Source organism: Pithys albifrons, chromosome 2, assembly GCF_047495875.1.
Source record: "Pithys albifrons albifrons isolate INPA30051 chromosome 2, PitAlb_v1, whole genome shotgun sequence".
Lineage (NCBI taxonomy): Eukaryota > Metazoa > Chordata > Aves > Passeriformes > Thamnophilidae > Pithys > Pithys albifrons.
The window spans coordinates 107,107,493-107,129,734 of record NC_092459.1 but is presented as its reverse complement, the minus strand read 5'-3'; the positions used below and the strand labels follow the sequence as shown (position 1 = coordinate 107,129,734).

Genomic DNA, 22,242 nt, shown 5'->3' with positions numbered 1-22,242 from the left:
TTTGATGTGTTCCTTTGCAGCTTCTGAGATAAATGCAAGAGCAGCACCTGGGAACAGCTGTTTACATCCTCCTCTGTAAAGCTGACATGAAAATGTCATGTAATGAAACCCACAAAGCTGTGTCTCAGACCTCTGTGGCTTCAGCTCCTCTTGTTGCTCAAGGAAGGCAGTGTAAGCAGGCTGTGCCACTTCAGACAGCACCGTCATGTTGAAATGGGGCTCAAAGTAGTTTTTGCTCCTTAATCAGACCCAGTCGCATTTTTGTACAATGAAGAAACAGGTGCTAGTGACTCTACAGGCCATATTTAATTTTATAATTGGACGTCTTGGGTTATGTACATAGGGGGGAGATGGCAGCCAGCTGCATTTCGCTATTTCCATTTCTACACATATCAAGCAAAAGAATATCATCAATATTAAGGAAAGACAGATACTTCCAGTTTTCTGTTCTTCATAATAACTTTAAATTGCTTCTGACATGATTTATATAATAGTAATTGCAAGTATCATAAGATTCACACAGAAAATTCATCATGAAACTAAACACTATGAAAACAAGGAATTGTGAAGAGCCAAATCATTGCTCAAATCCCATAACTACTATCTGTAGTCACAGTTTAACTGGCAGCTGAGTACTAACAGCATTTTTCAGGCCATGATACTATCTAGGTCTTCCTTAGCGACTTGAAAGATGGGATGCAATGCATCCTGGCTTAAGCTGGAGGGCAGTGCTACTTTCCAGAGGGACCTGGACAGGCTGGAGAAGTGGGCTGACAGGGACCTCACGGGTCGAGCAAAGGCGCATGCCAAGTCCTGCCTCAGGACAGAGAGAAATCTCTGAGCAAGGGAACAAACTGAGGCGAGGTCCATGGAAAAGCCACTGGGAGCCAAGCTGACCAGGTTCAGCAGCATCCTCTTGCTGCAATAAAGCCAACCATGCCCAGGGCTGTGTTATCAAAAGGAGACCAGCAGGAGAGGGAAGAGTCCCTACCCCTTCATTCAACACTTTTTTGTTCAACCTGGAGACAGAGAGGTAAAGAGGAGAGCTTATCGCAATCTGCAGCTACCTAAAGAAGAGAGGAAGGAGCTGGGCTCTTCCTAGAGATCCCAGTGACAGCACAAGAAGTGAGGGACACAAATTGGAACATGGCAACTTCCTATTAGGTGTATCATGCAACAAATTTTACCTTGTGAGTGGTTCAGTCCTGGGACAGGGCCCCAAGAGATACTAAACACTCAGCTGGACAAGGCTTTGAGCAACTCAATCAAACTTCAAATTTGGCCCTGATTTGAGCATGTGAACCTCAAAAAGTCAGTTTGAAGCTAAATTATCCTAGGTTTCAAATATCGTGCTCAAAAAGTTTTTTTTAAATCAGAGTATTTTTACCAAAAGCTGTTTTTCTTAACATCATACACCAGACAGTAATAGCTCTTAAAAGCTCTATAGAAGAGATTGGGATAAATCTTCTGCAGAGGAAGTGGAACAATAATGTGAGACATTACTTTCTTCTCCCTCAGAATATTCACAACTGACTCCAAGATTATGACAAGATCATAAAAATGAAAAGCATGGGCTGCCTATACCACCACACAAACCTCTGCCACTTGACAATCAGTTTACCAAATGAAGAATATACATATTTGAACAAACACTCTGCCCACAAACCTACTAGTAAAATATATTTTTTTGACTGCCTGGAAATGCATCCCTAACATGCAACACAAGGAACAATTTTGAAACTGTGAACAGTTAAAGATGGAAGCAGTTTTTCACTTTACTCATTCCCCCCACCTATTTTTTCTTAAAAACAAGCTTCATGGAAGAATTACAGATAATACTCAACACAGCACTATGTGACAGCCCACAGATGGATACATTTCTAATGAATTTGGAGAAGTTAAAAACACAATGATTGCAGACATTAAAAGAATCTGGTGAATTCTCCCTGATTAGATTACACTCTGCACACCCTTCTATACGAATGAGGCCATGGGAGTGGAAACTGCCTGAGAGCATTGTTAATACAACTGAGGGGGTCTGTGGCAGGGGACATCTGTTTTAAAGGCTTGATGCAAATCTGCCCCTAGAGGTAAATCAGCCCGGGTTTGGATGTCAGTCTAAAACAAAAAAAGCTAAATTCATACTTCCTGAAAGCAGGTGCAGTTCCATTAAACTCACCATTAAACTCACCACATTTCAATGGCACCCTTGATTTCAAACAATTCCAACAGTCTGCAAATGTGGCACAAGTGCAAGGAGAAATAAACCCTTTCATTATAGAATGCTCAAATATCAGCAAGGTGTAATAATGCTGTTTTCCAGCCAGTAAGGTCTCAATAAAGTGATCAAAGTGCAAAGCACACTCAGTCCCTTCTCATAGCCCTAAAAATCAAGGGCTTTCAAATTTTGCTGTTTTCTCTCTCATGTTTAATAGGTTGCATAAAGACATGCTGGAGGACATATTCCCTTGCTTAGACGAGCAATAAAAACTATTTTTACTTTTTTTTCTGAAATAAGAATCAATTCATGTTTTATTTCAATAATCCATGGTATATGTCAATTATGGAGGCAGCAGGAGGGGAAAGTCTGGCAATGATCCTCCCATACATCATTTCAGTCAACAGGCACACACCTCAATATAAATGAATAACTACTAAGCCATCCTCATTCATGTTTCTAATTAGTGCAATCTATTTAACAAACAGACACATAATATAGGTCAATTATGTAGGTCATGATAAATTTGTGAAGAACTTCAGCCTGTAGGGCACCAAAAAGACCACGCTGAGGCAGCATTTCCAAAGTTACAATTCATTTCTGCACAAGGCTTATGAGCAGCAGTGAGGAACAGTAGAGACCTGCTTTTTTTTCTGGTTTGTCACAGTACAGCCACAACCAGTAACAAAAACATAGTGACATCCTCTGGGAGACATCCTCTATGATACAAGCACAGAACTGTTCCTACAAAATTATTGAACCAGTTACTACTGGCCAAAATTGCAGAAGCATAAGTCTCAAAGGTGTTTAATTTCTAGGAGTTTGTCAAAAACTGGTGAGTATCCAGAGGGGAGACGGAGAAATATTTTATTTATGCTTCCTCCATTGGAGAGGAAATGGCAACTCAGTATTTGTCTAGTGTGTTTGACTGTGGCCCTCTGAGCAGGCACAGAAGTAGCTCCAGAGAAGCCACACTACATGCCAAGTCCTGCCTTGCTAGAAATTTTGGGAAGTAATGATGAAGAACCACAGTGGAGGGCATCAGAGAGCAGTAGGTGCCACCTGGGGGTTCAGTTAAGTTACAGGGCTGCGGAACTACCTATCCTGCTCAGGGATATGGGACGGATGTGGTGATAGATCATCACAGCAAACACTACAGGTATGTGGTTTGCAGCAAGGAAACAAATTTAATGTTAAGCGTTCAATGAACAACACTTTTCTAATAAAGGTCAGTACTAATATAATCTGCTCTTTGAGATGAAGGGAGAAAATGGATCTTGGATGGAAATTTGAGGTATTAGTTGATGATACTTTTCCTTAGTATTTCCAATTATTTTTCTTCTCCAGGCAATCCCAACTCAGCATGCTGTGGGACACAACTTCTGGCTTTCTATTCTGCTCTTAGTAGAGGAACTCCAAAATCTTCCAATGAAATATCTCAGGGAGTTACCTGAGGTACTCCTTGTACCTTAAACACGTGGTAGTATTAACAGCATTATTAGTTAAGTGGCTGGGGAGCGTCTGAGACCCAGGACACAGCTGGGAACTCACATGCGGAGCAACAGCAGTTGGAAGGCTGGTGCCAGAGTATCTGTGGGCCAGCTTCACTAGCACCAGCCACAGGCTGGGAACAGATTCCTCGCCCTTTTTAATTTCACAAACCTGCACTGCACCCTGGGAGAACCAGTCCCAGGCAGGGCTGGGGCAGGAGCACCAAGGGAAATATGTCCTGCACAGGGAGCTTTAATTAACTGTGCAGCTCTGAGAGGGCAGGTTTTCCACACTGCACATGTACATCTGGGTCGACGCACTGCAGCCCAAACTCTGTCACTGAGTACATGTGCCTCTGAGGATGGGAGGAGATGGACCAGTCAGTGTGATTTGGCATGTTACTGCCTGGCTTGCACAAAAGAACCTGACAATCACATGCAGTTCATGGGCACACTGTGCCAAAAATACTGACCTTGTACTTCTATCTTCAATGTAGTATTGCTACTGTTCACAACAGTCCTGACCAAATTGGTGAACTAACCTTTTCATTATACAGATTCTCCTATTTGTGCAGTTTGTCTTTGATCCCTGTTTATTAATTCTCATTCAGGCATCCAACACAATTGTTCCTATAACACTGGAGTGACAGAGATAATTTCCCAAACGGTTCCCAAACATTTGCATTCTGGCTCATGTATGATATATATAATACACCAAGCTATGAAGGTAAATGTGCACATATAAGTAATATATAATACATAGACATCATACTTGAATTTTTTTTATGAACCCCAGGCTATATGGCTTAAATCTAGGAAGGACCACAGTACTGTGTGTGACAAAGACTCCGGAACAACCCCAAAACTTTTAAAACCACCTACACCCCATCCTAGGTCCCCAGCTGGAGTACTGTTACCATGCACATAAAATGACGCTTTTCACAGGAGGAAAAAAAAACACCACAGCATTACATTCCCATTTTTTTGTAATCTCTAATCCTAACTGCAGGACTGTTTATGAGCACATAGGCAAGATATTTCAACTAAGAGAAATAAATACTGTACTATTTTTCATTGTCCCTGGGGAAATGGTGTTCCTGACAAAATACTGCTCTCTGCTGGCCTGACCTGCTTTTCCACAAGGCCTCACTTCCTGACATCTTCTGTCTTCCCTAGTGAAAAGGGAAAAGACCACCTTGTTTTGCTGACTTAGCAATCGGTGACAGGAGCATCTTTTATTTAGGATTGAAAAACATTTATATTGCTAAGGACAACAGTACTGATATCACCAAAATCTTTTGCCTTGAAATAAAAATGCAAGTAGTCCTTGAACTCAAGTAATTCTCCAGGATTATTCCTGTTTTCCTGCAACCTGAAAGAAGAAACAGGCCCTCCCTTGTAACAAGCTTGGACAACAGTGTATTTCTAAACATAAAGAACACAAGTCCTGTTCTGTGTTTCAGGAAACTTGCTCCTAGGCAGGAATTTTCACATCAGCCAAAAATCCCAGTGACAACCACAGGATTTGAGATGGGGCTCCCTGGCCTTTTACTTTAAAGGGCAGCTCCAGACCTGAGCAGATACCTGGCCAAAAACCTATAGTATCTTTACTCCCTGTTGCCATTTTGTTTGTTGTTTTACAAAAAAGGGATCACTCAGATCAAAGCTAGCTGAAAAACAGCTTATTTGCACTGAATTTACATTCACACTGCCACTAGATATTGCTGAGCCACAGCTGGCACAGCAACACCCATGAAAAAGTGTAAAGTTTTAATGTCTACATCTTATATTTTGGGTCAGAACAAGGTGATGCCATGCTGCAGACTCACCAAGACCAGCAACCCATGGCCAGCTGCAAGGGTCATCCTCCCTTCAGTCCCAGGGATAAAGGGTATTTACCCAGCAGTCAGGCTGTATCTTTCCTAAGGTTCTCCTCTGTATCTTCTTCCCATTGGGTTTGCAGCTCTTGAGACTGACAGCTATGCTGTCATATTTTGGGACTGTCACCATAGTCCCAGTGGTGCAATTTTGGGAATATCACCTACAGGAATTACCAGAGCATTCTTAGCTGTTTGGGTCTTTTTTCTGAAGCCACCAGCAAACAGGTTTGTGTGGTGAAACCACACTGTCAGGGTATTGCTTACAAACCAGGTCCGTTGTAATCACATCACAAAAGAGACATAAACCTTAAAAAAATTTATTCCTTGTGTCTTAATCTTTCTTTGCAAGATTCTCCCATTAATAGCACAATTCCTTTTAAAAATAATTATACAACATAAAAACAAGTTAGAAAAAGAGTTGGAAAAATCAGTTTCATTTACCTCTATAAAACAGACAGAGAGTTTGATGTAAAGTAATCATCATTTGAAATTCCTCAATGCCTGCTACCCAGAGGGTGGGGGAAAAAGCCCTGAAAAATTAATTTACTTTCAAAACACTGCTATGAGGGAGTCATTTGCTGGAATAAATAACACCCTGGGAGACTCTACACTTATTCCTACAGCAAGCTCTTTCACCACAGGCACCTGTACATGCATAGAGCTGCTGGAGCAACAGTGGGACTTGCTGGGAGTATGTGAGCCTCTTGCATGCAACCAAAAGCATCACGACTTAGATTTCTGCTCTGCATTCCATTTTCCAATTGGTCTCCATCTCTTTGTACTTCATGTTTGCTGTGGTGCTCTCACACATAGAAGCATTAAGGTTGGCAAAGACCTACAAGATCATCAAGTCTAACCTTTGACTGAATACCACCATGCCCACTAAACTGTACTGTGGAGGGCCACATCTGCTCATTTTCTGAATACTTCCAGAGATGGTGACTCCACCACTTCCCTGGGGGATCTCTTCCAATTCTTTATTACTCCTTCAGTGAAGATATTTTTCTGACAAGATGAACCTCCCCTGGTGTAACTTGAGGCTATTTCCCCTTGTCCTATCACTTGTTATCTGGGATAAAAGGCTGACCCACACCACACCACCACCTCCTTTCAGGTAGTTGTAGTGTCTCGCTCATAAACTGCATCTACTCTCTCTTCTAGATGGGCTGGAGCAGAAAGCTGCAGCTGCAGGAATAATTTTAGCTGGTGATAGACAAAATTACCTAGATGGCAGAAGAGCCATTAAGGAAGCTACTCAAGAAGGAAAACTGTTAAAGGAACAGAACAGCACCGAGCAGCTACTTGACGGCCTCTTTGCCCACATCTACCCAAGCTTCCTTCATCAGAGCCAGACCAGACCTGCAGGTCAAGAGCTCCTGGCAGGTTCTCACTGGGGCACAAAGGGTGCCGGGCAGCCCTGCCAGCTGTCTCCTGGTGGCATTATCCTTGGGCCATGGGGCCTCTTCCTCCACTCACACAAGCCCTGCTCTGTCCTACCTCCCCTCAGCCTGGACTGTTCCTCTTGCCTACAAAAATTGGATTCCTTAGCCGGTGTGCAACAACTCAATAATTACACACTGGAGAGAGACACTGTTTGTTTATTTATTTCAGAGTTGTGCAAATACTCAGTGGTATTCCACAAATTAACAACAGCCCTCCAGGCTTGCCACACCATTCTTTACACACAGAAATTCAGTGTTAGTAACCTCCCAAGTACAGCTCTTCTATGAAGATTGGTTAGTAAGTATCACACTGATTATGTAATCCCACCTAATTTCTACACATGCTCAGGGGAAGGGTCTTTCTCCAGGCAGGACCTTTTTGACCAGTAGGTGTGATTTTAGTACTATAGTGAAGACAGCTCTGCTATAGGATACCTGGACCTTTTGCCAAGTCGGCAATATAGACATCAACTTCTTGATTTGCTTTGTCCTTAGAGCTTGTTAGCTCCAGGGTGTTCTTGACTAAGGGATGCTAACTACCACTTGTTCTACTGACATACAGCAGTAACTTCACTTACATCATCCTTAGAGCTTGTTATCTGCTGTCTGTTCCACGGATTGTCTCCTTTCTTGCTAATTAGGCTTGAAAATACACAAAGATGAAACACCAAATAACATCCTAACTTAAGGTAATTTTGACATATTCCACATTTTCCAACACTGCTCCCGGCACCTCTGATTTTGCGCCGTTTTGCTCTTTTCTAAGCACCTTCCGTGGCAGCCCCACCCTTGGCGGGCTCGAACCAGCGCCTCCTCCCGGCGCGCGGGGCCACCCCGCGCCTGCGCGGTGCGAGCGGGGCCTGGCAGCGGAGGGGCCGCGGCGGGGCCATGGCGGGGCAGGGGTGGGCGGCGTGAGCGAGGAACAGAGGGAGGAGGGAGTGCGGGCGGCGGGGTCGGCGGGCCGTGTGCTAGCAGGGGACGGGCCGGGCCGCGCCGGGGCCGCGCGAGCTGTACCCGGATCCCGGCGCCGGGATCCCCTTCCGCCCTTGGCGGCGGAGGCGGGAAACTCTTCCCTTGCAGAAAATCTCGGCGTCCCCTGACAAAGGCAGGGAAAGGACAACCCCGACTGTCTTCAGGCAAACGGCGGTAGGGTGGTAGTGCTTCTAGATTGTTGCACCTCCACGCCTCCCCCTCATCCTTCCAGCCTCACCTTTCCTGCGGTGGGGCTCGTGTCTCCTCAAAGACACAAAACGTCTTCGGTTTTCCTCCCTCCGATGACATTCAGTTCTTGTGCAGCTGCAGTTCAGGACTTTCTGGCTTCACGAGGCTTGGACTGATCACCCGGTAGACTTGCAGCGAATGTCACCTGCATGCCTCTGCCTGCTGATAGAAGCCATAAAGATTTCTCTTTTTTTTTTTTCCCCCAATGCCATCTGCTTGATTTCTGTGTCATGGCAGCCTACAGTTCCCTTTCCCTTATGTTTCTTTCTTCTTCAGGTGTATTTGTGTCTGTAGATTAGCTTTCCTCCGTTCTTATGAAATTTTGTCTTGCCCATTTTGGGCAATATGCTGCAATGACCTTGATTTTTAATTCCTCCCATTCATGCCTTCTGTACACCTGAATTCATATAATCAAGAGATTACATACATGTCAAAACCCTGTTTAACTCAATTAACCAATGGTTTGTTCTGTCTTCATTATTCCTAATAGAAAAGGAAAAATGATACATAATTTTTCTGCCCCTAAATCACCACTGACTGTTTTTAATCATCTAGATGATGTTGTGTGAGTTATTCTAGATTTATTGCATTGTGCTTTGCTGTGGTTTCTTTCCTGGGATTGGAGATGGGAGAGGGGGGCATTCAATTTGCTGGATCTTTCATCCTGAATTTTAAACCTTGATTTCAGATTGTCCTTGTCCAGTCTTCTGGGACCTCCTTCACCATACAGGAACTAATATAACTGCCAGAGAAGCTATGGGATCCTCAAGAGTTTTTCAAGATGTAGTTGGATAATATAGAGGGTCCCTGTAGCTGCCCATGCTGTGAGCAGAAGATTGGATGAGAGACCTCCTGAGGTCCTTTCCCGCCTCAGTTACTGTACTTAGCTTCTCTGAACTCTTCTTACTCTATGCCTCTAAGGCCTCTGTAGCAGTGGGGGAAAAGATTTATGCTGCTCTGTGCCTCAAAGTTAGCTGTGATCTCAATGGCATGCTGAAGGAGGATGTGTTCCATCTGAACAACTGAGAAAGCAGCGTTCAGTGTCATAGGCATCATACTCTTAGGTCCTTTAATCAGGCTTAGAAAATAAAACAGACCTTTTCTGTTTGATATAGGAGTGAAGTGTGAACCACCTGTTCTGTGTGAATGACAAGAAATAAACTATTTGATAAAGGGAAGAAACAAAACATCTGATAAATGGAAGCCATGAAGATACCAAAGTGGTTCTTCACTTTTGGGATTTTGGCATGCATAGCTATTTATGTTGCATACATAAAATGGCACTTGGATTCCAAACCACTCATGGGAGCAACGAAAGGAATTGCTGAAAGCAGGGGAGATAAACTGAACCATCAGGCAGTGACTACAGATCTCTCAGTCTTTTATGGAATTATGTTTGATGCAGGAAGCACAGGAACTCGTATCCATGTATTTAAATTTACACAAGAGCCAAGAGGTATGTCCTTCTTGTTGCATGATAGATTAAGTCTTCCATAACATTATGAAGCAGATTATTGATTATTCTCTTCTATGGATTACTTGAACAAACATGTTTCAGCTCTTTCTAGAGAGTCATCAGGAAGTAGATTATGATTCAGGCATGTATATTTGGATGAGATTTATGAAAACACTCAACAAGGAGAAAATGCTCTAATGTCAGAATGTGAACTCAGAGCAGCTGTACTTTTAGAGTGGTGGCTTGAAGAAGGGCAGTTTTTCATCACACTAGTGGAAGAGAAGATTATATTTCAAAACTGCCTTATTTCCTCAAATTTTCACTGTGAGGTTGTTGGCTGTCTCCAGTTCCTGGCAGCGAGCTGCTTCTTCTTTCTGCAGTTTCTGTTTTAGTGCATCCTTGGCTTCACTGTTGGATTTAAACTGTAAAACAAAACAAAACTTACAAATTGTTTGATTAAAATTGCCGTGTATTGCATCTGGACAGAAACCACTGAGAAGTGAGACAAGTGTACAAAATAGCTTGTTTTCCTCTGGAGTAGTAAGCTTCATTTGTGTACATGTTGTCAGCTTCTATTTATAAAAGTCTTAAAAATCCAAGAACCTGTGTAGATGCTGTTAGTAGGTGATCTGAAGGTTTTCAGGATTAGCAGTGTGGTGTATGCTGTGGTTGACCTCAGGGGGCAACCTTAGGTTTGCATATTGGGCTGGTGTAAGGCTTAGCCACCAAAGATGTCAAGCAACAGTCCACTGATTTCCTTCCTTTAATGTATTCCGAAGTCTTTGCTTCTTCCTTGCCTGCTTCTCTTTAAACATAACTTCAGAATATATTGCAGGAAACTTTTATAGAGTGTAGTTGGTACAGGAGGAGGATGTTGCCAAGCTCATGTCCTTATGACTGCAGGGGCATATAGTGCTTTCCAAAATACTAGAAGTCTGGCTCCCTCTGCTGTCATTGAAAATAGTGGAAAAGCTTCCACTGGGGTTTACTGGAGTCCAGTTTAGCCAGAACAGAGCATGCTAAAATTTCGGGTCTTTGTTATAGGTGCAGTTTGAAAAGCTGCACATGGCGGGTATAAGGTCTCAAAGACAACTTGCACCCTTTGTCTGATATGCATGAAGAATATGAGAATAGTGGACACCAGCACCTGAAAACCAGTCAAGACTTGAAAAATAGGCTATATTTAAAGGTCATGTGATTGTTGATAGTTCATTAGACCGAGGCTTCAGTTGACTTCTCTTAGCACATAATAATGTAATTTGTTAAATGGTTTTCGTTTTGTGCATGCAAAATTATTTGTACCATTACTTATTTTGGAATACTGCTTTTGAACAGAAACTCCCAAATTAACCCATGAGACGTTTAAAGCACTGAAACCAGGTCTATCTGCATATGCTGATGATGTCGAAAAGGTAATTTAAGTGACTTCTCTTCTGTCTCCCTTATCTTACAGCTCACAGGGATTTAGGCACTTCCTGAGCCAGACTTACACCCAACTCATAGTGTTTTACTGGCTCCAAATACCTTTGTTTTCCAAGAATTTGTCGTACTGCTTTTTGAGCCCTTTGTAGCCAAAACATTCAGTGACAGAGAGTTCTATGTCACTGTTTGAAAAAGTAATTCTGGTTTTGACCTGTTATATCCACTAGGGCTTACACATTTACAGTGAATTGTACCTCTTATCACCCTTTTACCATTTCAAAAGAGTTTTTAAGATGCCTTTTATTGTTTTTTTTTCTACTCACAGAGTGGCCAGGGAATAAAAGAGCTCCTTGAGGTGGCAAAGAAGGAAGTTCCTATGGAACTGTGGAAGTTCACTCCTCTGGTCCTGAAAGCCACAGCTGGCCTACGGTTGCTGCCAGGAGAGAAAGCTCAGAAGTTGCTGGATAAGGTGCTGTTTCTCGTCTTTCTGATTGCTTTCCAGAAATTTTATAGCAAACTGTGGTCCTTTTCATGTAAGATACATACTCTGTGTGTATATGAGTCACTCCCCTTGTTTAACCCTGAAAACAGTGTGGAGCCACCTGATCTTAAATGCTGTTGGAGTGAGAACTTGTGTGAGTCCAAGCACAGAGGAATGATGGCAGCTCCAAATAAATTGTGAGATGACAGATAATGTAACAAATGCAGCAAGATCCTGCTATTGATAACCACAGGCCTGCTCTTAGTGGTCATGTTTGGTTGTGGTTTTGACCAGGATGCTGCTAGTTTGAGAAAAGCTGTCTGCTCTTTGTTTTGCCACATTGTCAACCTGCTGCTGCAAGGTCACCCCTTTATAGTGATTGAAAATAATATAAATTGTATTTATAGGCATGTAAAATATGTTTAATATTTTAAAATGTTACAAAAATAAACAAAACGTTCTAGACCTTTCAGATGCAGGAGAACTTTATTAAGTGTGCACTGAGTATATTCTTTTTCTAAGCAATAATTGGAAGGAAGAAATGGGGTGTGGTTGAAACCAAGTCTCTGCTGCCTGCAACCTGACCAGTTCTTTTCCACACTGAATTTCACCTGAAACTTTAGATGACCCTGGAAACCTTGGGCTCTGCTACCTTATGTAGGATTTAGTGTAGAGGATCATTATCAGCTGACATGCTAATGTTAAAAATGCAGTTCTCTGGAACAATCCTGAAAGCAAGGGTGTCCATCGCCTGCCTTTCGCATGCATGTGTTGGTGACCCACAAGGTCAAAGTAAACTGGATTCCCTTTCCTACCCATGTCCATCCTTTACTAATGGCATTTCTGAGCAGTCTTCATGCTTGAAAACATGCACATCCATTTTCCATTTCCTGTCTCTGCACCAAACTGCGGAGCCAGCCATGTAAAGGCTGATGCTTGTTGGAATCTTGAACTTCAAAGTGGTGAATAGCAGTCAGGATCTGGCCCAAGAGGAGGAGAAGTAGTGTAAAACTGGAGTTTTAAAAAATCTTGATTTCCACCTGAAAAAATATTTCTCTGAATGTAGCTTTTATTTGAACTACAGGTGAAGAAGATTTTCCAGGCCTCCCCCTTCTTTGTGAGGGACAACTGCGTATCAATAATGAATGGAACAGATGAAGGTAGGTTATCTTGTGGAGACTCTTTCTTCAATTCTGGAGATTCCTGCTGTACTATGACAAGTCCTCTACTCTCTGTAGTGGGAACCCACAAGCAGCGGATTTGACAGAGTTTTTATGTTGCCACAGGCAGTGCCTGCCAAAAAGATCTTGTGCTACATTTTCCAATTTGAAGTCCTGAACTCTGTCCTGATTTTGAAAGCTCTGAGTCTTGGCCAGTTCCTGAAGGATCATTGAGAAGCCACTGTGCTGTCAGCCCTTCTAGAAAAGTTTCTGAATATTTGCTTGTTGAGATGGTCTTCAACAACTAGGATTGCACACTCTGCTCTTGACAATGCTTGTCAGAGTTTTCTGGATGTATTTGGTCATTATGTTAATTATAACTTATCTAATGAGTGGGATTGTGAGTTCAATCTGAAAGAAATTCTTATCTAGAGAGAAGAAAATGCTGAAGTAAGTTGATGTTCATCAAAAAGTGCTGAGGACAGAATGTCTAAATTCTAAGTAACTGAGTGTTGAAATGTGTTTTAAATCTTAGAAACCAAAATAGATGGAGCTGTTTATGAGTTTCTTTTTTTTTGCTACTTAAAGGCATTGTAATTCTTCTTTTTGTTTTGTTTTAAAATCATTAATAACAGTGACAGCCTTGGTTTAGCCAAGGGTTGAACTGGACCATGCTCCCTAGAATGCCTTGAGTTTTAACCACATGAATAAATATTTGAATTTGTTAACATAAGGCCCACTAATTCACCTAATTTATGGAGAAACAGTTTATAAAACAAGAAGAAGACAAAACAGCATAGCTCAAAAATTTCTCAGAGGAAAATAGGAAAGAGAAAAATTCTTAGTATTCAAAAGGAAGTTGAGTGCCTGACATCAAACAAAGGCCTACAAATGGATGTTTTCCTAGAAAATGAACAATGTGAGTCTCAGTCATCTTGTCATCTTTTAGCTAAGGACTGAAGCCATTGTGACTCATTGCCTAAGTTTTTGGCCTGTGAAATACAGAGTTCTCCAGGCATTTCATACATGGGACTTCTCTCCCAAATATCACATAAGCCCTGATAGAGAGGGTAATTCTTTGTTCAAGGTGTCTTATCTTGGTTTTGGAGAGCTGTTGACAGTTCTGGAAATGAAACTTACAAGTTACTGCTGTTAGATAAAAAAAATTGGTCTAACAGTGCATCTTCTGAATATTTTCCTCATTAGGTATTTCAGCCTGGATCACAGTAAATTTTTTAACAGGTATGTGTACATGAGCATGTGCATAAAGATATAATGGGTGATGTGAAATTCGTGCTTTTTTTTGCCCCTGTGTGGGATTTGCTCGTTCATTGGCGTGGAATGGGAGAAAGAAGAATCTGAGAATAAGTCAGCAGTTATTTTTGCCCTGGCCTATTTAAGTCATTAGGATTTTTGCCATTTACTTGACAGAGTGAGGAGTTTAATCTTTTTCCCTAGATGTTTAATGTAGCCTTTTTTGTTCAATTCCCTGTAGGGTACCAGAGCATTTCATTCCTTTTTAGAGTCTGCTGTGACTATGGCTAAATTTTTTATGTGAATATTCTAGATGTGCTTGGCAGTTGCACAGGGTTTAAGAAAGTGCTGTGCTACTTCCTTACAGATTTATAACATAGAAATGCCACAAGTGTTTATACACTGCTGAATGAGAAAAGAGTAGTTAAAGCAGTCTGCCATCCAAGTGTTCTGTTCAGCACACACAGTATGTGGAACAAGGTGCTCTGAAGCTTTTTATACCCACAGGAAATATCAGATAGATCAGTGATCTTCAAACATCAGCTATCAAGAGGTATACTGAGGTACTTTGCACACACTGTCATTGTCAAGAAGGTGAATTTAAAGGATCTAACTGAAAAGAACTAGATTTTAGTGAGAGGAGAGGTCTTGGCTGGTAGCAGGAAGAATTCCAAGGGAGCTGAGTCTATTAAGCCAGCTCTTTTCAGTATGTCGTCCCTTTGGCCATAGGAATCTGCAGAATATCACTAAGGGATCAGGGAGAGGTGGCCAAGAAAACCACATTCCTCAGTGTTTCGAAGTGGTTACCAGAGTAGAGTTTGCAAAAGGGTTCTTGTCTCCACTGAAAAATGTTTAGGAATGGAATAACCAAAGCTGCTGTAATTAGGACATGAACAGTCACCAGAGAAATAAGAGAAACTGTCACTTCAAGATTTTCAGGTCTGATAAAGCCCAAATCAGTGCCCAGTGTTTAACGATATAATTAATGCTATCTGGAAGCTGACAGATGGAGTTAGATTGTTCTCTTTCTTTACCACTGTACTTCTGCTTTTGTTCCTAGCCAGTTTTGCACAGTGCCCACCATGGCTTTCTTTGTTTTGTCAACATTTCAGGTAGGCTAGATGATCCACAGAAGAGAAGTGTAGGGATGCTGGATTTGGGTGGTGGATCAACACAGATCACGTTCCTTCCACGCACTGAGGTAACGTGAGTGTGCACACTGTTGAGAAATGCTAGTGCAGAAAACAGTAACTGCTCAGATTTCTTTCCCTTGGAAACAGAGCAGGAGTTTATCAGTGTGACATGAAGCCACACTTGTGACAGAAAAACCTGGGTCACTTGGTCACATCTGCCTCAGTCACAGAGGCATTCACAACTTTTTGTCCATCCTCTTAGTCCAGGTCTGTGGGTGGGTGGTGCATGTGGTGAGTCTGCTGGGGCTGCTTTATCTCATTCACCTGAGTGTCTTAATCCTTGACTCTCAGTTTGTGCACCTTATAATGAAGAACTCAAAAAGCAGTGCTGTTAATGAATTCAAGTCCAACATTTGGCCTACACTGGGTTTTAAGAACACAGTAAGATGTGTTCTCAATCCTTTTATTTTCCTGAGTTCACTCAGTTGCAAATGAATGCTTTCTAAGGAGCAGCTTCTGTTATGCAGTTAAAATATACGCTGATGTCATTTCAGCTTTGTGGTGTGCCATTTTTATAGGTGTTCTGTGAGCTGGAAGCCCTGTGGATGTGGAGTTGTAAGGTCATGGCCTGAGCAGAGGTAGTGCTGGTAGTAAAACTGCACAAAAGCAGAGGGATGGGATACTGTATCTAGTGTCCCAGCCTGGGATAATCAAGACATTACACTGTTACAGAATGACAAGGAATGGGAAGGGTCTGGGATGTGGAAGTTCTGGATCTAGAGATGGTGTTAAGATATGAACAGCATTGTGGCCTGAGCTTTGCTCCCCACAAATGTGCTAGTGTTGGTGCACTTGGGGAACAGGCTGCAAAGCGTCTTAGATAATTACCTTTTCATTTCCTCAGACCTCAGGCTGGTCCCCACTCTGTTCCTTGGCAAGCACAGTGGTGTGCTTTTACTCTGGTTTGTGCAAATTCATAGATTAGTTTCACTAAAGTAGGAAGTTAATGTGTGTCTGGCCTTCATATTAGTTTGCTCACAGTTTTCTGTAGCAGAGATCATTTAAGAGGCAGTTGCTGTAGACTCTTGACACAAGCAGTTTAGAGCTGGAAGAAGGATTCCTTTTTAATGAAAGTAACACTTTTATACAGCATTTTGGTGTGGATACAAATAGAAATGTAACCAGTCTAGACCCTGTCATGTGGAAACTCTTCTAGCTCCAGGTTTTGTGGTTGTCCTGCGTATCAACAGTCAAATAGAAATACTTCTGAATTCATAATTTCTCTTTAAATTGTGCTAAGATTGTTTCACATTTTTCTTAATGTTTTGGAAAATTACCTTGTTGTTGTTTGCTGCTGGTTGGCAGAAACCTGTCAGAGACATCTTTTCCTCCCTCCAGGAAACTCTCCAGACATCACCAGCTGGCCATACAACTTCATTTCAGATGTTTAACCACACCTACAAGCTGTATTCATACAGGTTAGTTGTGGGAAGGAGAGCAAGCAAACTGTACAAATCAAAGTTTTCTGTGAAGCTAGTAGCACCTAGTGTTTTTCTGAACTGGGGTCCTTGCCAATGAGTACTGGGAAGAAGTGGAGAAATTTGAGCCATGTAATTCTGGTGGATTAACCTTGGCTGCCCACCATGTGCCCACCAAGCTGCTCTATCACTCCTATTCCATTAAAGGACAGGGGGAGGAAAACAGGACAAAAACCTCATGGGTCAAGATAAGGACAGGGAGATTACTTACCAGTTACTACCATGGGCAAAAGAGACTTGATTTAGAGAATTTAATTTCATTTATTGCCAATGAAACACTAGGATAATGAGAAATAAGAATAAAATCAAAAACACCTTCCCTCCACCTCTCCCTCTTTCCCAGGCTCAGCTTCACTGCTAACTCTTTTACTTCTTCACCACTGAGCAACACAGGAGAACGGTGATTGCAATCAGTTCATGGTGCTTTGTCATTTCTTCTTCCTCATTGTCTTCCCCTGCTCCCAGTATTTTGAGCCGAGGCAAGCAGCTTCTTTCTGCCTGTGTTTGCTGTGGGGGATGTTTGGGCTCAAAGAATCAATTCTTTATGCTAGTGGCTGGGCTTTTGAGGAGGGTAGGAGTAATGTAAGGAGAATGCCATTGTCAGTTCTTCACAAACCAGATTACAGTTGACAGCTATTGCCTGAGCTTTTTCAGAGAGAGAGATGATCCTTCTGAGTAAAGGTAATGTGAGAGCAGGTTGTCACGTAAGGGAAGCCCTTATGTGCATGAGCTGCTGACTTGAGTCACTTTGCTATGACTGTGTAGAAGAGACTGACATATCCCAGCCAGGCTGTCAGTGGAGTACCAGAGGAAGGATGTTTGTTGTTCACAGAGGCTTTTTTCCCTTTGCAGTTACCTTGGACTTGGGCTGATGTCAGCAAGACTCGCCATTTTGGGAGGAGTTGAGGGAAAACCCTGTAAGTTATGGGCAGTCCTCAAGTCTTGGCTGTGAGCACAGGGTGCTGGTGAGGGGAGGAGTTGTATGACCCCTTCCCACTGGGCTCAAGGTTCCTGAGTGGTATGTGGTCTTCTGTCACTGTGGTTGGGTGCATTTGAGGCACACACAGGAGGTGACATTGTTAGATCCCAGGAGACCTGGATTCTTGCCCTGGGTAGGGAGTAGGCATGGGACATCTGAGCCATGACTGGGCTGTGGAGGTGCCTTGCTGAGGCTGCAGGACAGTATAGAGCAGGGCTGGGGGTGAGGGATCTGAATTTAACTCTTCATGTTTTTCTTTAATGTGTCTTTGTTTTACTTCTGCAGTAGAAGGAGAGGAGTTGGTCAGCCCTTGTTTACCACCGGGCTTCAAATCCGAATGGCAACATGCTGAGATAGTGTACAAAATTAAAGGACAGAAGGCAGGTATAGTGATTTGTCACTCTTCCTATCTAGGCCAGCTGCTATTAGCAGAGTAAATTAAACATTCAGCCTCTCACAAAGACACCAGACTCTGTTTACTGTTCTATCTGGCTCCTCTTGACATGCTGTTAAAGAGATTGTGCAGCTCTTTCCTTATTGGCCATGGTGTGTCTGTCCAGTCAGTAGATCTTCTAGTAGTGATGCGGATGGAATTGAGCAATCCTTGAACAGGTCTTTCAAAATCCTTCTGTCTCAAATGATAGTGTCGATCTCTGTTCTATCACATACTTAGTCCCGACCTAAGGATGGTAGATGTCTGCCTCTGGAAGAAGACACAGATTTCACTTCTCAGTGAAGATCTTACAAAGTGCTATTTTGCAAAAAGGAGCCCGTTGCCTGGCAGACCCTAAATAAATTGTGTATCTATTTAACTCTCTGCCTATAATATGCTGGGGGTTTTTTTGCCTTCTTTTAGGTAAGCCTCTCTATGAGTCTTGTTCTAATAAAGTGGCAAAGATGCTCTGTAAAAAAGTACATAAAGCTGAGGAAGTGAAGGACTTGGATTTCTACACTTTCTCCTACTACTATGACCGTGCAGCAGAGGCTGGTCTCATAGGTATGTCTGCTCCTGTGTTCGTTTCATCTTAAATGATCAGTTATGGAAGAAATGGTAATACTTGCAGACATCATGATGTGTTGCGAAACTGTCATGGAGCTTAGTCTATTGTTACACTGCTGTGCAGCGTTGATCTTGAGAGAGACTAGGGCTGTGAAATAGGATCTGCAATGTTTGGCAATAGTTTTTAAACAAAATGCATTTCAGAAGAGTTTGGGTTTTTTCTGATTACAATCCAAAATTGAAAAAAATTTCATAATGGTAAACAAGATTCTCAGTCAGTAAAGCAGTAAAAATTATTTGGGCTGTGTGTTCACTGGAATGAAGATGGAATGAAGATTTTCAGATATTTCCACATGTATTCAGAATGCATCATATCTCTTTTCCAGTGGTATGCTGGTGTAGAGAAGGTTGTCATGTTCAGTGGTAGAAAGCAGATTATGACATCTCAAGTTAGTTTCGACAAACAGACCCCCCTCCTTGGCCAGTTTCTTTTTACAAATAATTTCAGATTTAATGTGTTGCCAAGCACCACTGCCCTGTCAGTTCTGGTCACAGATGTTAACTATCTTCAGGCACCACTGGCAGGGCAGTACAGACATGGAGTTCAGGTGAGAGAGTCTGTAAACTATGTTTCTGTAGGAAACAAGGCTAAAGGTTCTTCATAAACAAAGGCTTTTCAGTCTATAGTCAGAATCTTTTAAAGTTTTTTTACTTTAAAACCAGTCAGAATTTTGACATTGATTTCAGTAGCTCAAGGTTTGATTTGAAGCAACTTCTATGACTTGAATCTACAATTGCCTTTATACAAAGACTGCAAAAGACCGCATGGTTTTTTTCTTTTAGATAAAGAAAAAGGAGGAAGCTTAACTGTCAGTGACTTTGAAGTTGCAGCTAAATATGGTGAGTAAAATATAATCAAACACACACTAGTTATTGTGTGTAAATTCATTCCCAAGTGGGAAATGTGTGACACTCTAAGAAGCCTGATGTTTTTAAGGAAATATTGAGTACCTCTACATAGCATCTCATCAAAATTTCTGCTTATTTCTGAAAACCTCAACTATTTTTGTATTAACTTTTGCAGCCCACATAAGACACCTCTTAGAATACATATATTTCAAAACTCCTTCAAGAATTACTAATGACACTTAACAGTTGTTCTGAAATCATGCTTTCAAAATAATTGTGGCCTTATCCTGTTAGCATAACTTGTTCTAATATGATTTGATTTTTCTTTTTGTTTATTTGCTTGATTGCTAGTCAGAAAAGAGGGAGAACTGGTTCATAGCTTTTCACTTCATCAGCTGCAAAGAGAATTGCCTACACAGATTTACAAATGTAAACATCCTTTTTTAATACCACAAACTCAGGCTTTGATCAAACTGTCATGAGGCTTTTTGGTAAACTATGTATGACTGAACAATTGCTGTTCTGATTTTTGGACTATCATTTGTGTAATTCATCCTGAGAAAGATTATATTTTGATTTTGTAATTTCTTTTTTATTTTGTTGGGGTTTTTCTTAATTTGGCTTTGCCAACATTTGTTGAGTGCTGGTAGCTCAAGAAGATAACACATCCGAGGTTGCTTATATATTTGAAGCCTCGAAATAGAAGAAAAGTTGGAGGCTCTTTTCCTGGAGATATACAAGAAACTGTGCTGTCTTAGGGAAGAGACAGGTTGTCTTGATCTCCCTTCCAAAGCTTATGTGCTTCTCCTAATGGGTGTATGTCATTTCAACCCGATTGTAACAGGTTTCATCACTGCACAGCTCAACTGACAAGGTTTTTTATGAATTCATTTGAGATTTTTCAAAGCTGAGCTGTTGCTAGGCTTGAGCCCACAGTGTGCATTCAGACACCCTGGTTTTTTTTCTCCTTAGTTTGTAAGACCATGGAAATCACCCCTGGAAGCAGCCCCTTTCTCTGCATGGACCTTACATACATCACCTTCCTCCTGCAAGAGCTGGGCTTCCCAAAGAGCCAAGTCTTTAAGGTGATGCACAAAATGGATTGCTGGGGAAAGTGGGCAGGAGGGTACCAAGGCACTAGATTCACCTAAAGAATTGTGTTTTAACTTTTTTGCTTGTTTTTTTTCCAGCTTGCCCGGAAAATTGACAATGTTGAAACGAGCTGGGCATTGGGAGCAACTTTCCATTATATCAACTCACTCAATAGACTGCAGTACTAAAGCTCCTAGTAGGTGACTTTTGGAAATCTCCATTTTTTTTGAAGACCCATATGGGACAACCTATTGAAGGACATGCTTTTGGCTTCTGGAGTTATTTGAAAGGTCACCATGAACTAGGCTCCTCTCCTCCCACCCCCTGCCAAGTCCCCTCCATTGCTGGCTCTTTTTTACAACGCAGATTGCAGTGTGTAAAAAGTAAGCCTTGATTTGACAGCATCTTGTATCAGCTTGATGTAAAACTTGATCATTGTGGAAGGAGAACCAAGGCTCTGCAGGACATCTGTGATCTCCATGAGAAAAACACACCTTTTTGAAATATGCCTGTACTATGTGCTTGCAGTTTGCTAAAGTTGCTGTAGGAAACGTGACTCCAGAGGGAACTCTTTACTGTTCTGATTTCACTGTGTTTTTTCCTGTTTGTCAGCAGTTTTAAGTGATGATTTTTATTTTACTCTTCCTGTGTTTGAAGGTGAACTTGCTTGTGTACAAAAGTGGTGATTTTACACAGATGCTGACAGGCAGCAGCTTTGAAATGCAGTGTGGAAGTTGCATCTCTGTTTTCTGCTTACTGAAGGAGAAAAGCTCAGGAGCACTCTAGAAACTGGATATGTACTTGGAGGCATGAGTTGGAGCCTGTGGACACTGTAGGATTAAAGCCTAATATTGTTTCCCTGGCCTTGAATCTAGACAAGCAAGGCCTGGGAGGTAGGTACAGAGGTAATGATGGAATTGAGAGTTCTAGAGTCGGTCATAGTAACATTGATGAACAAGACACAGTCACAAGAATAAACCTTGAGCACAGCTTGTTGGACACTGCAGACTTCTGTGCCTTGGCAAGGTTGATGCAGGGCCTGGGGTGAATGCATTTGTGTCATGGCTTGGGTGCTGCTTTCTGCAGATTTATCTCTGATAAATGATTGTATTGTGGTTGCACTGAGCCATGGCAGGGTAGCTCCCAGTACACAGGCAGGGGCAGCAGGAGCTGGAGGGGACATACTGCACTGTTTGTAACCTAACTGTGGACTTGTTATGTATTTGTATGGACGTATAGAGAAGACCCAAGTGGTCTTTTGGTGGTGCAAAAGAGCTCAGCTTCCCTGAGAGTCAGCAGTGCCTGCCCTGACTCATGGGATCATGGCAGCAATATGTGGTGGTATGAAGGCATGCTGTGTGCATGACTATGGGCTCTGCAGCTGAGCATACTGGCACTTGAACCCCGCTGTTCTGACAATAAACTCTTAATTTAAAGTGAAAACGTGATGATGGGGGGGTGGCTTTTAGCGCCAGAGCCCGCACACAGAGTGAGTTCAGAAATCAGTGCCCTGATGCTATCCCTGACCCCTTGCGCCATCCCAGCCCCGGCGCCATCCCGGGCACCA

General features: G+C 42.1%; 1 protein-coding gene across 10 annotated transcripts; it reads left to right on the top strand.

Moving 5' to 3' along the window:
- The first annotated feature begins 7,862 nt into the window (after positions 1 to 7,862).
- Positions 7,863 to 22,106, top strand: ENTPD6 (ectonucleoside triphosphate diphosphohydrolase 6). Of its 10 annotated transcripts, XM_071581915.1 has the most exons (15): positions 7,942 to 8,176; positions 8,742 to 8,816; positions 9,367 to 9,707; positions 11,043 to 11,119; positions 11,455 to 11,598; positions 12,695 to 12,770; positions 13,977 to 14,012; positions 15,137 to 15,225; positions 16,556 to 16,635; positions 17,548 to 17,612; positions 17,960 to 18,058; positions 18,531 to 18,671; positions 19,518 to 19,574; positions 20,556 to 20,668; positions 20,774 to 22,106. In XM_071581915.1, the coding sequence occupies exons 3-15, from the start codon at positions 9,449 to 9,451 to the stop codon at positions 20,861 to 20,863; spliced, it is 1,326 nt and encodes a 441-aa protein (XP_071438016.1). In that variant the 5' UTR covers positions 7,942 to 8,176; positions 8,742 to 8,816; positions 9,367 to 9,448; the 3' UTR covers positions 20,864 to 22,106. The 10 variants fall into 10 exon arrangements, with proteins under 10 accessions (XP_071438006.1, XP_071438016.1, XP_071437984.1 ...); XM_071581905.1 differs by lacking the exons at positions 7,942 to 8,176; positions 8,742 to 8,816 and adding an exon at positions 7,863 to 7,932; XM_071581883.1 differs by lacking the exon at positions 8,742 to 8,816.
- Positions 22,107 to 22,242: the final 136 nt, after the last annotated feature.